Source organism: Python bivittatus, unplaced genomic scaffold, assembly GCF_059951505.1.
Source record: "Python bivittatus isolate LINGU-HERP-01145 unplaced genomic scaffold, Pbiv_v1 ctg000580_np1212, whole genome shotgun sequence".
Classification (NCBI taxonomy): domain Eukaryota; kingdom Metazoa; phylum Chordata; class Lepidosauria; order Squamata; family Pythonidae; genus Python; species Python bivittatus.
The window spans coordinates 18,503,425-18,522,329 of record NW_028277087.1 but is presented as its reverse complement, the minus strand read 5'-3'; the positions used below and the strand labels follow the sequence as shown (position 1 = coordinate 18,522,329).

The window sequence follows — 18,905 nt, the reverse complement described above, 5'->3', positions numbered from 1 at the left end:
TTTAACAAATGTCAGATTATGAAAAGTTTCCTCAATTATCGGGGGAAAAAAAAACACTACCCCCACTTATAAAACATTTAAATTGCTAAGTCTGTTTCCTGCCAAGTTCATCCCCTTCTCTTCTCTTCCTCCCTCCCTGCCTTCACCTTTCTGTTCTGTGACTGGCATCCAAGCTCTACTTAAAGTGTGCCATAAAAATGCATGCGTTTCAAATGCATAGGAGAATGCGCGTCTCAGAATGATGGACTGGGTCATAACGTTACCTGGGCTGCCTGGAGAGGTCACTGCCACCTGTAGAGGTGTATGCCCAGGAAAGAGTGGATTTCACTGCAAAGTCCTTTTTGGCGGTGCCCTTATTTTACATAATACTTCTCAGGGATGTCCCATAAGGGAGTATTCAAGTAGCAGTAACTATCTCCAAGGGTACTGCAGAAGCATTGTATTTTCCCCAAAGCATTTCTGGGCTTTGAATTTGCAGAACTTGGTTGGATTATACCAACAGAGCTGTAACAAGAAGAGGAGTGCTGAAGGCTATAACAGAACTTCTGTAAATCAGGTTGGGGTTTCCGTTTAGCTTTACCAAGACTTGAAAGAAAGCAGCTGGTGTGTGACACAGATTTTGGGGAATGTCAGGAGCAGAATGAAATGCTAAGGAACTGCAACTAGTGGCTATTCAGAAAAATATAAATATGTATAATATTTGAGAGATTTGAGGGTTGTCTGCCTTTTAACTAATCACCCATGGGTCAGTCCAGATAGTTTTTCTTTTCATGAAATAAAATTAAGCTAAACATTTAGCAGACTAGCATTACTGGCAAAATATTTTTGGTGCTAAATCTGTTGGTCACTTAAGTATGGTTAAATATGGATCGAACCTTTTTCCACGATGATTCCTCATCATTGGCTTATGTGGGTAGGGCTGCGCTGATCATTCAGGACCCTGAAGACCCAAAAGTTTCTTGCAATCCAAGGACCAGGTCTAATATATCCAACCAAGGAAGATTTCCAAGCTATCATATACAAGTTCCCACCTGCCAAGTCCTTGGAGGAATAGAGTAAATGGAAGTTTCCTGTACATACATATTTAACATGTTGTCAAAACTGTTATCCTGTATCAGGGTTAGGCAGCCTCTGGGGACTCAAGGGCCATACCTCAGCCTCCTGGAAGCTTTCAGAAAGCGCTGGGTGACAGCCCTAGAAGGGGTGGGGCCATCTTTTCAACACTTTTTTGGAGGTTTTATGAGTGAGAATGGGAGCAGGAACCTCCAGGTGGAAAATCATTCCCATCTCCACCCTTAACCTTACTCTTCCTCCCCCAGCCCCAAATCCGACAACTGGAATTCAGCTGCAAAATGACTGAATGTCAGCAGGGCAGTTCTGGGTTCTCTGGGGGTGATAGGGAGTTGTAAAGGTTGTAAGGGTAGATATGGGAGAGATCTGCCTCTGTCAGATTTCAGACCAAGAGTGGCTATAAATCTCTCCTCTCTGGAAACTGAACCCCACATTCAGGAATAGATTAGATACTGCTAAAAAAGTTGTTTTGTTAAGAGCAAGAAAAAAAGTCATTACGTGCAGAAAATCTATCTACTAAAGAACATAGGACTGAAGCCATATGTCTGCTCCTAGGTTTAAATGCTATGTCTTTCTGTCTCATTTTTTCAAGTCAACAGACTTTTAGCCATTCTTTTTCCAACTTTGTATACTCAGAACATCTGTTCCATGATTACATCATGATTTTTTCTGGACTGAGAATTTTTGCTTTCTGCCTTGCCAATAGCATAGGACCTAGAATGGAGCCATGTGCTACACTATTTGACACTTCCCTCTAACTTGATGTGAAACCATTGACATACACTTGTTGCATACAATTCTCAGCCAGCTCAGTATCCATCTAATGGTACATAGTCCTGCCCACATTTTGTCATCTTTTTTACTAGTCCACTGTATTTCTCTGGTCAATTTAAATGGTTGCTGTACATCCCCCCTTCCCCCTCAAAAGGGATCAGGTTGGTTTGACGTAATTTATTCTTCATAAACCCATGCCACCTTCTGCCAATCATTGCATTTTTTGCTAAATGCTCATGAACTGACTGGTTAATAATTTGTCCTAGAATTTTGCCTAGTATTGGCATCATGCTGACCAGTCGGTAGTTACCCAGGTCTTCTTTTTCTTTCTTTTTTTGAAGATTAAAAACAGTATTTGACCTTCTCCAACTCCCTGGTTGTACAGCTTTGCTCTGTGATTTCTCAAAGATCACAAAAAGGGGCTTCAAAATGACTTCTTCAAGCTCTTTTGAGGCCTGTAATTGGTGTGCTCCTGAAGACTTAACATTGTTTGAGACTATCTCTCTACTTGTATTGGGTTGCTACCTTCTTCTTTTGTCATTTTTTTCTGCTTAGGTTCATTTGAACACATTTCCACTTCTTCCAGGGAAGAAGACTGAAGTAATGTAGGAATTGAGAAGGTTTGCCTTCCTACCATTACCTATTACCATTCTATCATTCTCCCCTAGCACTAGTCCCCTTCCTTGGACTTTTTTCTACTGATATTGCCAAAAGAGCCCTTTTTATTGTTTCTAGCTTCCCTTGTAAACCTAAGATCCTTTTTGCATTTTAGTCTTTCTAGCTTTCTTTCTGCAGCCGTATGCTCCTTGCTAATATACCTCCTTAGTGATTACACTGATTTTCCATGTTCTATTTCTGTCCTTTTTAACTCTTAGCACAGTTTAAAGTTCCCTATGGATTCAGAATGATTTTCCAAGCTGACCCCCATTTTTTTCCTGTTGGAATGAGGTACAATTGTACTTCTAGTATCTTATGTTTGAGAGGTTTCCAACCCTCCTGCCATCCATTTAAATTGAGAATTTCTGTCCAAAGCATCCCAACTAATATTTCTCTGAGCTTGCTGAAATTGGCTCTCTTAAAATCTGGTGGGCATGTATTCAACCAGCTCTTTTTTATTGGTTGGGATCAGATCTAGGAGAGTTGATTATCTTGTCTCTTCTGCAGCCTTTTGGAAAATGAAACAGTAAGACCATTGAGGAATTTCTGGAGCTTTGCAGTCTTGGCCGTGAGGGTTGTCCATTACATGTCCAGGTAGTTAAAGTCTTCTATTATTCCTAAGTCTGCTCTCTGAAAATTAAGGCCCAGAAGAACATTATCCAGATATTCTGCCTGTTTCAGTGGTCTATAACATAACCTCGCAATAATATCTTCGTTGTTTCCCTTCCATTGTGTTCTTCCCAAATATTCCTGATTGGTCATTCATGCTCAGATTTATGGATCTCAGAGCATGGGTGGACCTCCTTCAAGCGTGATGTCACCCTTCTCTCTTTGTGTGTGGCCTATTCCTTTTGAATAAATCGTACCCTTCAATCCTTGCATTCCACTTATGAATTTCCTCCCCCTACGTTTCAGCATTGCCCATTAAATCATATTCATCTTCCTGCATTAAGACTTCTCGTTCTCCCCATTTGTTCTCTACTTGTGAAATAGAAGATTATTGTTTCCCTGAGGAAAGTTTGCCCTGAGCTATTTGGATTCAGAATAAATACATTTTAAATACTTTTAATAGCTTGAGACTGATGAGGCTTCTGCTCTATTAAGCTTCCTTTCAAGATTTCCTATATGGGCCATCCAGAAACCCTTACAAGAAGAAATGTGAGAACATTTATGGGAATAAGAAGTTTCATGATTGTTGGTCTAAGACCCTGGGATTGTTTACTGGAGGAAATGTGGCTTATAGCAAACTTTCAACATGAGAAGGGTCTTGCTGGATCAGGCCAGCAGCCCATCTAGACCAGATCCTACCATGAACAGTGGCCAACCAGCTGCATTCAGGAAGCTCACAAACACGAACAGTCTTTAGTGAGTGGTATTCACAGTATGCTGCCTACGTTTCCAGAGATGTAAATAGCCATCAAGTAGCCACTGATAGTCTGGACTTCCACAAATATTCAGTCTCAGTGAGAACTGTGTACATTATTTTTTGATGGCAGTGAATTACAAATTTGATGGCAGTGAATTACATACTGTAGTTTATCTTAGTGTGGTCAAAGAAATACTTTTATCACCCTTGAATTTTCTCATATTTTCTTTCTGACTTTAAAAAAGAAAATACAAAGCATATCTTTGTATACTGGGCTGTGTGGGCTTTTCAGAAAATTTTGAATTGGAAATTTTTCGATGCAAGTGAGTATGGTTAAATTAGCATATTTGTCTCAGCATCCATAGCCTGTGTAAAAGTATTTAGGCTACAATATTTCATGTGGGGAAAAAAAATCTTGCTTATTTTATGAGGCTTGGACATGACATTTAAATAAGATAAAAGCTCTGATGTGTGGAGAAAAATTATTGTTACTGGAATGTTGGATATAGTGTTGAGCAATAAAATAATATCCAGTTGCATTATACTTTTAGTCCTCAGTTGTTTGGAGCAATCATCTGAAAAGCAAATATCATACCACTTTGAAAATGCCAAACTTGCCTGAAGTGGAACATTGTCCACGGGAAGATTTAATCCCAGAAAACTTTCAGCCCACATTTCTGTTTATTGTGATTTGTTTTTATTTTTAATCGGAGAAGTTTTATCAGATGGTTTTAGGATATTATTGGTAGTTCCTCTAGCCTCTGCAGTCTCCAAAGAGATTTGCCTTCTTTTCTGCTTGAATCTTTGATCAGTGGAATGGGGGAGTAGTAAAAAATGTAAGTACTCAACTGGTGGGTTCTTCCCTTTGACTTCTTAAACCAGCTGGTGCTTTCTAGATAGTTGGACTACAACTCCAATAGTCTGTTGCCTGGCACAGCCAGCATGCTTAAGTTTAATGGGAGTCCAGTACATCTGGAAGGTACCAAGATGGGGAAAGTGTGTCTTAAATTCTCAGCCATGTCCAACCGAGAAGACATGCCTTCATACCACTCTAGTGTTGCAAGAGATGTTCCTGGACAAGCAGAACAATACTACTTAGGCAGAACCCTGAACCTTGAATAGAATTTTGGAAGATTCAAGTTGGTGGACATTTTTCTGGCAAGATAGGATGAAGGAACATGACTGATCCTTCATACTTTTGCAGTGTTGCTGGAGAGTCAGTCAGACATCCATCATGTGACTACAGAAGGGGATAAGTGAAAGGATTATGCACACTAGCTGTTCCTCCAATTTCACTTATTAATTCTGAAAGAAAAAAGGGAGAGAAAAACTAATGCTTTCCCACTTCTCACTAGAGACTTTTTCTACTTGTCAAAGGTAACTGGAGTAAACAACTCTTTATAAAGCTATTTTGAACCAGATAAGAACTGACAACTATAAGTATAGAAAGGGATGGGTAAATGGTACCTTCCAGATGTCTTGGACTAATTCACATAAACAAGTAAGGCCAGTGGCATGGAAGAGTTAGAGGGCCAGTGTGGTACAGCAGTTAAAGTATTGGACTGGCATTGAGGAGACCCAGGTTCTAGTCCACCCTCAGCCACAGAAGCTCACTGGGTGATTTTGGGCAGGTCACTCTCTCTGTCCAACTACCTCACAGGGTTGTTGCCATTGTGGGAAAAATAGAACTATACTGTGGCTTAGAGGTAAGCATATACGAAATGAAAATACTGTATAACAGCACTATACAGGTTGTAGTCTGTAGTATCTAGACACACCAAGTTGTTCCTGGCATTTCATGGACTCATAGAGTTTGAAATGGCCATTAAGCCATTGAATCCAACCCCTGCTCAACACAGAAATCCAAGTTAGAGCAATTCAAGACAATGGCTGTATGCTTGGACATACCCAGTGAGTGGAGCCACCATCACTCTAGGCCAGTGCTTCTCAACCTTAGCAACTTTAAGATGTATGGACTTCAACTCCCAGAATTCCCCAGCCAGCATCTTAAAGTTGCTGAGGTTGAGAAATATTGCTCTAGGTAATTGATCCCACTCCCTGTATGAGTGGGATAAATCCATTATTCCATCTCGAGAACTCTGAAATAAGAGAAGAGGTCCTGACCTTCTCTTTGTGATATTGTTTCAGGCATATTGAGGAATGTATTAGATTTGTTCCCAAACATCTTTTTTCAGGGCTAAGCATCCCCAGCCGCTTCAGTCTCTCTTCATAGGGCTTGGTTTTTAATCCCACATGGTCATATCTGTGTTTTCTTGGCAACGTGGATGTGATTTGCCCTTGCCTACATCCGGGGTATTTTTTTCAACTTTCCAGGCCAATCAGCAGCTCTGGTGGTCCCAGGCAGTTGCCCCACTTAAGGACAAAAGCAGGGTCCTTGTTCAGCTTCCAGAAGGAGTAGAGTTGACTGGGTCTGCATTTGCATACTGGCTGAGGAATTCTGGGAGTTGAAGTCCACACATCTTAAAGTTGCTGAGGTTGAGAAACACTGATCTAGACAGACGTTAATAAAGGCACGTGCACAGAATTGCCTTACAGTGAGCCTTGCCTCATAGAATTTGGTAGTTCTGGCATGCATGGCGCTTCTGTAGTTTTGATTTATCAGCATCTAGGGATGCTGTTCCTCTGTAATAACAACCTAATTTGCCTTCTAAATTCAAATGTTAAAAATTATGATATGCCAACAGCTTAGGCTTTGGTGGGATCCTGCCAAAAGAAAGGTGTTTTTTCGTGATGGTATAGTATGGGTTTTGGGGGGAGAGGAGGAGAAGCACCACGAAGGTGGCATCTGTTTGTTTGTGTTTAATTCTGATGAGTGGGGACTAGTAATAATGGAGGAAAAGATGCATTTTCTTGTTATCTATGTTTGCAGGCTTTCTGGCTCACAGGCAGCAGGAGTCTTTGCTGTGGGGATGTTTTCGTTTTCCCGTCTAACGTGGCAGTGGTCTATCACAGCAGAGGTTTTCAGCTTAAACAATCTGTTTGTGGGGCTGCTGATGGCACTTTCTGTGCAATTCGAGGAGGCAACAACTGCGGAGGAGAGATCAAAGGTAGCCTACTCAGGATCAAAAGGCTTCAGGAATGGTTCCCCTTCCCCTTAAGCCTCTGGGATGTAGGACCAAACTGTATAGAGTAGCTTAAGCCAATTGTTCCCCATGCTTGGAGTCTCTGAATATATTGGGGTGTGACTTGCCAGATACTGGCTGGGAATTGGACAAGTTGTAGCTTTCACTGGCAGTGACTGTTCAAGATTTTGGCCTAAAGTCTTTCCCCTTCACTGATCCTTTTAAACGGAGGTGTGTGGGCACCTTTGTAGGAAGGATGAGTGTGTGTTGTCCTGCCACCGGCATGAGCCAAAGTGATTTTTCAAGTTGGGCCTGGGTGTAATCAGGAACTCTCTCTTTGCTAGAGTTGTAGCTTCCTGAAGTCTATCTTAAAATATCCCTTTTTTCCCCTTTTTACTGCTGTTTTCTGATACATAGTACATGGCTGTGGGACAAGCTATTTTTGCAGCCCTGGAGCCCCATGATTATCCTAAATTTGTGGCACAGTTTTCCACTAGTTACTCCTCCCTTCCAATCCAAGAAAGCAACAAGATTACACCCACTGCAATCATCAACCCACCCACTGAGGCCCTCAGCTCCCTTTCCCAAATATTGTGTGCAACCACTGGCCACCCATACTTCCAGTTGTCTTCTATCATACAACCTTTGGATTTCCTGGTGATCTCCCAACCAAGTACTAACCTGTGTACCTTTTATGGACCAGCCAAGGTCATCTTTTGACTTCCAGGATGGTAAATAGGGAGTCGTGTGAACAGACGTGGGCATCCTCCACAGCTCTGGCTGCTATTTGTCAAAGCGACAAACACAACATTGTGCCGTTGTGCTGCAAGGTCCACCCCTTTTGCATGTGCATGTCAGCCTGACCACTTTAAACCCCCCTGCAGATGCCACTGTGAACAAACTGCCCCAGAGTCATTGTAAGAACAAGAACAACTTGAAAAACCAAATTTTAATCCATTGTTAGAATCTCTGTTTTCCCTCCTTTTTGCAGATCTGTAAAGTGGGCGCCTTCTCTTGCGGACTAAGCATGTGCAACCAACATACTGTTGTGATCTACGTGCTTTGCATTATTTTGTGGGTTTCTTCTCGCTTGTTCGGGGAGCATGTGAGTATTTGCAAGTCTAGAAACATGCTTGGGCGGTTCCTTTCTGCAAAGAATGGGCAGTTCCAAATAACAACAAGCAACAACAGAAGCAGCAATAATAATGAACAGAGGAGGATGCAGAATTGCATAAATCTGCACCCGCCTGTTTCGTATGTAGAGATGAGAAAAATAACTACAAGGGTGTCATTTTTGAGTTAGTGGGCATAGCTGAAATTTTGAGAATATAGGTAGTCCTCGCTTAACCATAATTGGGACTGCAACTCCATTGCTAAGCAACACAATCGTTAAGCAAGACATCATGTGACCGTGACTTGCATGTTTACTGCTGGCTTCTCCATTGATTCTCCTTATTGGAAGCCAGCCGTGAAGCATTCAAATGGCGATCATTTGACCATGAACATTGTGATGATCATGAATGCCCGCTGGATGCAAAGCGCCTGAATCACAATCACGTGACTGCAGGAAGCTATGACGGTTGTATGTGTGAGGACCAGTCATAAAGTTACTTTTTCAGCACCATCATAACTTCGAACTGTCGCTGAATAGGGCAGTCGTTAAGCAAGGACTACCTGTATGTGAGAAAGGTGCTGGGCGGGACATTGCTCATTCACAGAAGACCTGCCAATTATTTGTCACCCCCTCTGTTCCCCCTGCCTCCCTGGATGTGCCCCATTTCCCATTTTTCTGAGTTGATAGCAGATTTCCAAACAAAGCGCTGGTCTGCAGCTGCCCATTATTTTTATTTCTTAAGAATGTTTATATGGCCTCTTGGGGCACAGAGGCATTATTGGAAATAAGGATGCCTTTGTAGCATGTCAGTTTCACATTATTTTAATTTATATATTTTAATATAAAAAAATCAGGTGAAACAAGGAAATCTGACAGTCACTAGAAAAGATGTTTGTGAGCGCATTGGCACTTCCGGGTATTATGTTGTTAGTGCTAGAATTGTTATATTTTGAACAATACACAATATATTTCACCACAGTGAAAAAATTGAGACCAGGTGACCCATGTGCTTGCTTAATCTGCTGCTAGTCTGTCTGTCTGTCTGTCTGTCTGCCTGTCTGTTTATTTATTTATTTATTTAATAGACTTGTCCCTGCCCATCTCCCCACAATGGGGGACTCTGGGCAGTTTACAACAAACTAAAATCAGAAATACAATTAAAAGTTATAAAAACCAGACATTACAAAGATAAAAAAGCTAAAAAATCCAAGAGGCCGACAGAGGCCACACCAGGCCGCTAAGGGGCCAGCCAACCCCATTTCTGATATCCTCCCTCCCCACCCCAGGCCAGATGGCAGAGCCAGGTCTTCAAATCCCTCCAAAAGGCCTGGAGTGAGGGGGCCTGTCTCACCTCCAGGGTCAAGATATTCCAAACGGCGGGGGCTACAGCAGAGAAGGCCCGCCTTCTGGACCCCGCTAATCAAAGTTCTTTTACCGCGGGGATCCAGAGCATGCCCTCTCTGTGAGATCGGATGGGACGGGTTGAAATCGTGGGGGCGAGGCGGTCCTTCAGGTAACCTGGCCCCATGCCATGTAGGGCTTTAAATTTCTAGGTCCCTGCCTGGAATCCCATGGTCTATGGCTGTAGGAGTCTCTGCTGCTTTCCCAGCTGCTTATGCTTCTGTGTTTGCTAGATTTGGACTGAACATCCATTCGCCTTTTCTCATCATGTGTAAAATAGGACCCAGAGCATATTGGCTTGTAGAAGGAGCAGAGTTTGCACCTCAAAATAGAAACTTGAACAGCTCGCAGAACTGTGGGCCTTCTGTGCAGCCGGGAGAGGGCTGTGGGCTTCCTTAAAAATTAATGCCTTTTAATGCTCAGGATACTTTTAAGCAAAAAGTGGATAGGCTTCCACCTTGCTTTCTGTCTAGAACACCATCTTTGATTTTTGTTGGCTGTTAAGATGGAGCCCAAAGAAAGGAAATGGTGTCACTAAAAAAGGCAACCCTTCTGTAACATCTTTTTTAAATCTAATTCTACTTTAAATATAGTGAACCACTTCTGGGCACCCTCCTTCCCTCCCAGTTTGGTGTTATAATTCTTAGCCGCCATGGTAGGACTTTGGAAGCATCTTTGTGCTTGGCCTTAGTTTGAGAGGACCAGCTCCTATTTTACAAATAAGGAACTGAAAATGAAGAATATCATCAACGAGTCTGCAGAAGCCAAACTGGAAGCCAAGACCACCTTTAAAAGCCTTTTTATTTCCTAAAAAGCTTATCAAGATACTTAACTTCTTCATCCTCTTGCTGTATATGTAGAGATTCCAAAGCGGGTCTTTTTGTTTGAGGTTCAAATCCTCTTTTGATTCCCTTTTTAAGAGCACTTCTAAATGAAAATGTACCCCAGAGGTAAGGTTTCTTGTAAATTACCTTTGATGGTTAGTCCGCTTCCTTGTAAGAGTATCTTTTGGTTAGTTCCTCTGCTATTACATGAGACCAGTCATGTGGTCATGGTGACTTGCCACTGATTTTAATAGAAAACGTGGCCTTACTCCTTTTTAAACTCAGTCTGGAGTCTTTTATGTATGAATCTCTCTGGAAAGCGGGGCAGGGGGGGTGAGACTGTCACTGTAATGTTGCTGTAAAATTCTACTCTGAGTCCATAATATTTAATAATTCAAATTGGCTAGCTCAGATTATATGTCCATGTAAACCATGGTTCTCAGAAGATTAAGCTAGTTGTCCATTTTTGGCACTCCAAGAGTAGGCCCATGGGCTTCCATGGGGGTGTGGGTGCCAAAATCAGCAAGATGGCAAGTGTAGTGTTGCGATTGTAGCCCTGCCTCTTTTGTATGTGTGACACCACGGCACATACAAAAGGGGTGGAGCATCTATCACAATGCCATGCTTGCCACCTGGCAGATTTTGTTCCTGAACTACAGATACTGCTGAGCAAGTTTCAGTGCTCTGCATATGGATGCTTCAATGGGTAAGAGCCTTTAAAAGATCAGCCCTCGCTGTGCAGAAAGATCTAATGATTATGGCCAAAAGTCAATCAGCTACTCTCAGATTCCTCCATATCAGCATGTCCTGATTCTCTCTAGAGCTCTAATTGTAGCTATAAATGATGGTCTGTGCCATCGATGAAGTGCATGCTAAGCGCTAGACTTTTAAGACATAAGATTTTAATTTAATTATTGCGGGGAAGCGTTGATGAAAAACCATCCAGTTTTTAATCACAGCAAAGTGGTTTATCTTCCCCTTGCAGCACTTCTGATATCTGGCCCTGTCATGGCTTAATTTCAATGGCCAAAGGTGCCAGTGATATGATCCTTGGGAGCCTCAGATACTATGTGTTTCAGTTTGAAATTGCAACCTGCCGTGCAGAAAGGATCAGAGTGATGTCATCTCCCAAAAGTAATCCACAGAGAACATGCCATGTTTAACATCACATTTTGAGACTCCACATGCAAATTAAGAAATCAGGTCTATGTGTCATTATATTACTTATTTGTTTGCTGCCTAATTTAGAAAATGTATATAGCTGTCCGACTCAAAATAATTGGAACTCTGGGCGGTATATTTCAAAACAATATGGCAAATTAAAAAATAATAATAACATTATCAAAAAACCAAAATCCATAAGCCGCCTCCCAGAAGGTGAGATCATCTATTATCCTGGCCCAGTGCCTGGGGGAAAAGCCATGTTTTTAAAGCTTTCCTTTAGCAGGGTCGGGGCCAACCGAATCTCAGCTACTGGTGCTTCCCCTCTTGCCTGTCCACTCTCCCGTCCTCTTGGAGTTGCAGCAGTGTAATGCAAGCAGGTGATTCATGGAATGTTGTCAAATGTTTTTTGGTGTAGGAACTGACCCTGAGCAATGTGCTGAAGTTAAGTTTCTGCTTCTTGGCTGGATGTCTGCCTTATCTCTACTTGCCAATCTCTGCCTACCTCAACAAAGCCCGCTGGACCTGGGGAGACCAGACAACCTTTAAAGGGTTTATGACCCATCTTCTCCGGGAAGAGTATGGAACATTCAGTCTGGTAAACTGAGTTCTTTTCCACCCACAGATTGGGCTCTGAAAGGCAGAAAGGATTTCGAATTACTACCATTTTGCATTTGTCACTTGTGGTTTAATAGTCCTCACACCTGTTCCTTGGGATAGCTGTAGTCGCTTGGTAGCTGGAGAAATAATTTAAATCCCTTCCAGCTGTTCACGTCATGGCATTTTTCTTTAATGTGAGGGTTTTTCATGCACTGTGTATGAAGACTGTGTAGAACTGCAAATCAAGGTAGAATACTAGGATTCCACTTTTTATCCCATTGCCAACCCTGTTAGGTGGGCTGAATCAAGATAGAGTGACTGGTCACCCAGTGCACTTCCTGCTGGAGGGTGGACCTGAACCTCCAATATAACCTCCAGTGGTTTAGTAAAGCACACTGCCTCCCTATATGCAACTGTATCATTCATGTTAGGTAGCCGGAAGATGCATCTTGTTGCTTTTACATTTTGAACATACTTGGTAGTGAATATTTTGAACTTACTACAGTCTGTAGTTAATGTGTAGTAAGTAATGTGTAGTAAGCTTGTCCTTGAAGTAATTAGAGAAGCTCATGCGTTGGAGAGGATTATGTTTGGTATTAGTATTTTCCAAAAGGAAAATTCGTATGTTAAGGCCAGTCTGATTGCACCAGTCAAGCCAGCTTCGGGTCTATCTGGGCAGGAATGTTCAGTGGATCCTCAGTTTTTCTGACTTAGGACTTTTCGGTGAGTAAGAATGACAGCCTTTGGCCATGTGCAGTTGGCAGAGTTTAGTCGCATGACAGCCACAAAGCATTTCAGATAATTTCTCTTGGAACTGGGACGGTGCTTAGAAGCAGGAAATGATTCCGTCCATTTTCCAGTCCCCTTGCTTGTCTTACTAGTAGAGGTTGCAACCTCTTAAAAATGTTGCTGTTGTTGCGCGGGAGTTCATCAGTTTTCATTAAGCATATGCAAATAGGTACTTTATTGACCTTAATGAAACCTGAGCAATGAAGCAACTATTAACTGTTAATCTTGAACTCATTCTCAAACATTAGTCATTATGTAGCTGTCTCATAACAATCAGCACATGTGATGTCAAGTCTTCAGGACTATAAATAGGTTGTGTGCTGGATGGATGGGGAGGAACTAAGGGAAGGTAAAAAAAAAAAAAAACTGAAATTGTCCAGTCAGAACTGAGCATCAAATTTCCCCATAAGGTTCAATGTAAATACGGTTAATCCGTTCTGACCCCTCCGAATTTGGTCGCCAACCGATTTTTGATCGTGTCCCGAATCAAATTTCCCCATAAGGTTCAATGTAATTATGGTTAATCCGTTCTGAACCATATGTTTGTTTGTTTTTTAAACCGCAAAAATATGACACAAAGTACAGCACGAAGAGAGAGAACGCTAACCTTGCTTGGCGCGACTTCTGGCGTGAAGGACAGGAAGGCGGGTGGGGAGGCGGTTACTGCTTGGAGGGAGAGTCCCCCTCCCTACAGGAAGCCGTGACCACGTGTCATGGGAGGGAAAATGGCCGCGGATCCTGTTCGTAACCCGATCCGGCGTTCATGAACGGAGGCAAAATTTTGTGAACGGAGCTGTTCGTGAACCGAATTGTTCGTGAACAGAAGTGTTCGTGAACCGAGGTACCACTGTACTGAGGGAGGAGGCTGGAATGGAATGGCTGTTGTTCTGAACAGGAGTCTTTAACTGCAATATTTTGCTGCAAAACCCTTGATATTGGTCTATATAATGCATTCTTCTTTAAGATGGTATTGCAAAGACCACTTGCAGGCCAGATAGTGACGAAAGCCACCCTGGCATAGCTTGGAATTGCTTTTTCCTGATGAAACACGTGGATATTCCAGCATAAAAGACCTGGAAGTCAGATGGGTTAACCAAAATGGGCTGTATAGCTACAGACTTACACTGTATAAATAATCCTGATTTTCTTCTTTTCTGTGCAGGCAAAATTGGAAAATGGATCCAGTATGACTGATGTATTGCTGTAAGTGAATGCAAATTGTATGGTTTATGGTGTAATTATAAGCGTATCTGACACAAACATTTCCTGTTGAGTTCAGTGGGGCTTATTCTCAGTAAGTGGGTGCAAGATTGCAGCTTTAATTTATCCTTTAGGCAAGGGAAGATTTAAAAGACTTTGGGGAAAGTACTGTCTTGTGATTTTCATCCTGTATTCTCTTTCGACATCCCAAACGTTTCACGTTCTCAGCAGAAAGAAAAAAACCCACACATTTAGAAATAAATGTATATATTTACAAATAACCATGGTATCCCACTTTCCATTAAAACAATCCCAAAATGGAGGATGCAAATGTATGTATGGATTAAAAAAAAAAAAGATGGAGGCAGTAACAAGATGGAATGAATTTAGGGGTGAACTTGTAAAAGTGACATGGATGGAAATAAACTGTGACATTGTGAGCAATTCAAATGTGATAGCTGATGGACCCAGCCACCCTTGAATGCCAGATTAAAGCAAACGTTGAAAGAAAGGGAGGGAGAGCAGGTATGACCCAGCCCCTGTTTGGGGGTGCTGCTGGGCTGGAATGATCATCTTAGGATGAGGGCTCAGCACTTCCTTTCCAGGCACCTAATCCCTGTCTGATCTAATGGTTTTACTCCTTGTGTCATGAAAGCATCCATCTGCCAGATGCGCTGACATCTGCTTTTAGCTCTTGTGCAAGAGATGCTTTTACAGAGTGTGGCCCCCTTCATTCTCCCATGAACTTTTGCTGTCTTTAGCTGCCAAATGCTATTGTTCTCTGGCTTCCTTGCAGTTTTCAGGTGACCCACATGAAGATGGAGCTTTCCCTCGTTGTCCAAGCCTTTGCGATTGTGGCATGTGTATGCTGTGCAGTGAGGTATTGGGGTTTATTTCAAGCTTAAGTATTTCCAAAGTAGAGATTTATTTAGAGACCAAGAAGTCAGTGGCTTATAGCGGCTGGCCTGAACTGAGTTTCTCCCTGACATGCATGTATGTGGCCCTACCTTTTTTGGAGTATAACTTTTATGTGCGCACAAATGTGTCGCATATATTTATTGGAGAAGCAAAAATCTTCAGGATTGGTTTCAGTCTGGAGTTGGTATCCCTAGACCAGTATTTTTCAACCTTGGCAACTTTAAGCTGTGTGGACTTCAACTCCCAGAATTCCTCAGCCAGCATGGCTGGCTAGGGAATTCTGGGAGTTGAAGTCCATACAGCTTAAAGTTGCTAAGGTTGAGAAACACTGGTCTAGACTAAAAGGTGGGAAAGAGTTTGCCCATGCATGCATGGATGATGGATAGATAGATTTATCTGCTCTTACTTTGGGGTATGGGGATCATCTTAATTCAGGGTCAACTTCCTTTTCGGTAAATACAATATATTTATTATATTAAAAGATTTTAAAACTATTTTAAAGGAATTTTAAGTTTTAAAAAACCTTGTTCATTTATTTACTTTAAATCAGTCATTCCCAGCCGGTGTCCTCTAGATGTGTTGGATTGCAGCTGCCATGGCTGGGAGTAACAGAAGTGTAGTACAACACATCTGGAGGGCACTAAGTCAGAGAACAGATGTGTACGATTTTATTTTTCATGATTTGCTCCAGTTACTGTCACTGGCATTCATCTCTCCCTTTAATTTGTGTTATATGTAGAATAATCTAAGTAGTAGGCTTTGTTCATTCTGCAGTTTCTTGTTGCATGTGTAAACTGTCTTAATAAAGTTTGTCTCTTCCCCATTTTAGGCCAAAGACAGAGAAGTCACACTTGATTTGGCTGTTTACTTCAATGTTTTTGACGTATTCTTTGTTCTTCGCTTGGAGGGCAAATTTGGATATTTCAAAGCCCCTGTTTAAGGGGGTGGTGAGTTTGCTTCACTAAAAGAGATAATTTTAATTTAAAAACAAAACTGGGATTCTGGAGGGAGGCACCATGCATTTTAGAAACTTGCTTTCTTTTTGCAGATTCCTATTCAGTATTATTATAAACATCCCCCCAACATTGGTGTTTAAAAGCTGGAAGCACACGTATAAAAAGTGCTTTTATTCCAGGCCAGGATATTTGCCTGTGTCAGGGAAAAAATCTCATTAAACACGGGAGACAGGCACACCATAACATAAGTCACTTCCAAGTTCTAAAAGCTTTATTAAATGTTAGTTCAATAAGCAAGTAAAATTCAACCAATAGCATACAAGGTACTTACAGTACTTAGATTCACATTGCAACGCAGACTGACAAGAACAAGCCATCAACTGAGACAGGTTGACCGTGTGGGTGAAGACCCCTTAGTTGCAATCCTTTTTATCCTTTAAAACCGCAAACCACAATCATGACTCTCAGGATTTGCAACTGAATCATAACTTCCTTGGTGCTAATTTTACCATACTTTACCATACTTCCTTTGTCATGTCTTTTCCCATCAGCAGTTTGCTTAGTCTTGCAAGTTTACTTATTTCCTCTTACTGCTCTACAGGCCACTTTTTAGCTAACTTGGCTTTATTAAATGCAATCAAAATTAACATGAAAACATACAAAAGGCTACTAAAATTTTCCTCTCACACCTGTTTGGCCTCTGCTTACAACACCTCACTGAGGACTCTGGCAGAGAAGGGTGCTGCTCTTTGATCCTCTTAACTGGAGGAACCTGGACCAGTGAGACCAGCACCTGTGCTGTATGACTGGCCTACATCGTCTTCAAAACCCAGTAATCCCCTAGAAGCATCATATTTGCAAAAGCTGCATCCAAAGGCCACTGCAAATTTTGGGAAAAGTGCAATAAACAATCCTTCTTCCAGAACAGGACGAAAACACAATGTCTTCTTCGACAGGTTGAGCGATTCTGGATGCAAAGCAATGCAGTGCTTGTCGTTCTAGCTGGCTTCGGCTTCTCTCTGCTCTTTTGTCTTGGGGAGATATTTGTTGGAAACAGCCGAATGATTCACCGTCTGGAATGGCTGGTGGCAGCTGCTTGTGTTACTGCTCAGATCTATTCCAATTACAGGTAATGAACAGGGAGGCAGGGGTTAATGACGTTTGGTGGACAGAGCATCAGTGTCCATATGTTTTTCTTCCTCACTCCCCCAAGTCATTCAGGGCAACATGTGTGCTCCTCCCATCTCCTTTTATCTCCAGTGGGTTAAGGTAGGCACAGATTCACCCCAAAAGTTTCTGGCTGGAGATTTGATTCTTGCACTCTCTTACTCATAGTCCTATCCTCTGACTGTGCTATGGTATGTGTAGGTGGTGTAAGATAACTCACTGAGGCTGGGAAAGAAAGAGAAGTATTTCAAAACCAAGAGCAAATCGATGTTGCTTATCTGGCAAAAAAGCAGTTAGCTCTTCTGTTATGTACTCGGGGTAAAAAGAGGTTGAAGCCTCTCACAGAGAGCCCTCCTTAATGAATTGACTCATAAATGAGAGCAGGAGGTTTGTTTATTCAGTTTCTGAGAGTCTGCATCCTAACCCTTCATATCCTAACCTTAGCCCTGATTAGTGAAACTCCATGTCAGTGCTGCCTTCCTGGTGATGTTCTGCTGCTAAGGGCTTGGTGTGTTTGAAGTTTTGAAGAGCACGTTGTGGATACAGGTAGAAAGGCTACCATAGGGAGGATTCCTAATCACAAAATGGCTACTATAGGTGAAAAAAATAGCATTTACCAGCAAGCAAGTGGGAGAAGTTTCTGTGCCATTCCGTTAGTCCCACAGGTTACCTTGGTTATTTTTGTTCCTAAACAGTTGGACCCACTTCCAGACAGGGTCGTGGATTACCACCATCACCATTTTTATCTTTTAAGAACCCCTTTTTGGTTTATGAGTTTAGTTTTGAAATAAGGTAATGATGCAAGAATCTAGTGCTTTGTTTTCTGCTTGAGAGGGGGGTTGAAATCTGGTTACGCAGTGCTTTAGCACTTCATCCATTACAGCACACCTGAGGTGTCTGATGGCACACTGTGAGTAGTATTTTCAAGTTCTTCCCTTGTGCATAGCATCCTTCCTTTCAAAGACTGTGGTTGATCTAGCTATCTGGGGATGGACTGAAAACAAAATGTTTGCTTGACAGGTTGACCAATCTCTTTATTTGTTTTAATTTTCCCTTCTGAACCAGTGTCTGTGACCAAAGCCACAACAATGTTGTTGACCGGTTTGCCATGAATCTTTTGTCCTCCATGCCTCCAGATGCCATCATCTTGCTAAGAGGGGACCTGCCTGGGAATTCTCTTCGCTACTTGCATTATTGTGAGGGTATAAGACCTGATATCACCTTAGTTGACCAAGAGGTAAGTAGAAAATAACTTGTATCAAAGAATGGCTGCAGATCAAAAGTCTCCATTTTGAATCTTGTTTCTGCCATGGAGACATTAGATAACTCAGTGTGTCTTACGGCCTTTCTTCACAACTGAATGTAAGTCAGCATGGGATAATGCTGTCTCCATTGCCAATTTCTATCCTACTGGTATTGTATCTGTTCTGCGTCATTGATGAATTATGTTGTTCTGATTTATGAATGTGCTACTTGTTATAAGATGATTTTTTGTTTGTTTTTGCATTGACTTTGCTTTTTAAAAAAATATTTAATATCTTTATTTTTTGTAATAAACCAATCTTGGAGCTTACAAAAAAAGAAACTCAAAAAATTAAAAATACAAACTTAGAAGGAAAAGAAAAAAATCTCTCTTATATTTTATACTTATCAATAGCCACTGTTTCACCAATGAATTCACAACAATAATATAAACAATACAAGATATTATTGTAAGATGTTACAAACAATCTCTGCCATAATAACACATATTGTTGCATCCTTTGATTGGTAGAAAATATTGCCTTTTCCAAAACAGACAGATCACACATTTCCGACAACCAT

At 41.6% G+C, this 18,905-nt stretch overlaps 1 protein-coding gene across 4 annotated transcripts in view; it reads left to right on the top strand.

The window, feature by feature from the left end:
* TMEM260 (transmembrane protein 260) overlaps positions 1 to 18,905 on the top strand; it is a 68,343-nt gene that overhangs the window by 21,875 nt on the left and 27,563 nt on the right. For all 4 annotated transcript variants that reach the window (XR_015797660.1, XM_007438266.4, XM_088149699.1 and 1 more), the window contains 8 exons: positions 6,759 to 6,936; positions 7,943 to 8,056; positions 11,870 to 12,049; positions 14,003 to 14,043; positions 14,837 to 14,920; positions 15,788 to 15,905; positions 16,871 to 17,043; positions 18,147 to 18,318. Coding sequence is in view for 3 of the 4 variants with exons in the window: in XM_007438266.4 (XP_007438328.2) it covers positions 6,759 to 6,936; positions 7,943 to 8,056; positions 11,870 to 12,049; positions 14,003 to 14,043; positions 14,837 to 14,920; positions 15,788 to 15,905; positions 16,871 to 17,043; positions 18,147 to 18,318 (1,060 nt within the window). In the remaining variant the exon portion in view is untranslated. The remainder of the gene's footprint in view (positions 1 to 6,758; positions 6,937 to 7,942; positions 8,057 to 11,869; positions 12,050 to 14,002; positions 14,044 to 14,836; positions 14,921 to 15,787; positions 15,906 to 16,870; positions 17,044 to 18,146; positions 18,319 to 18,905) is intronic.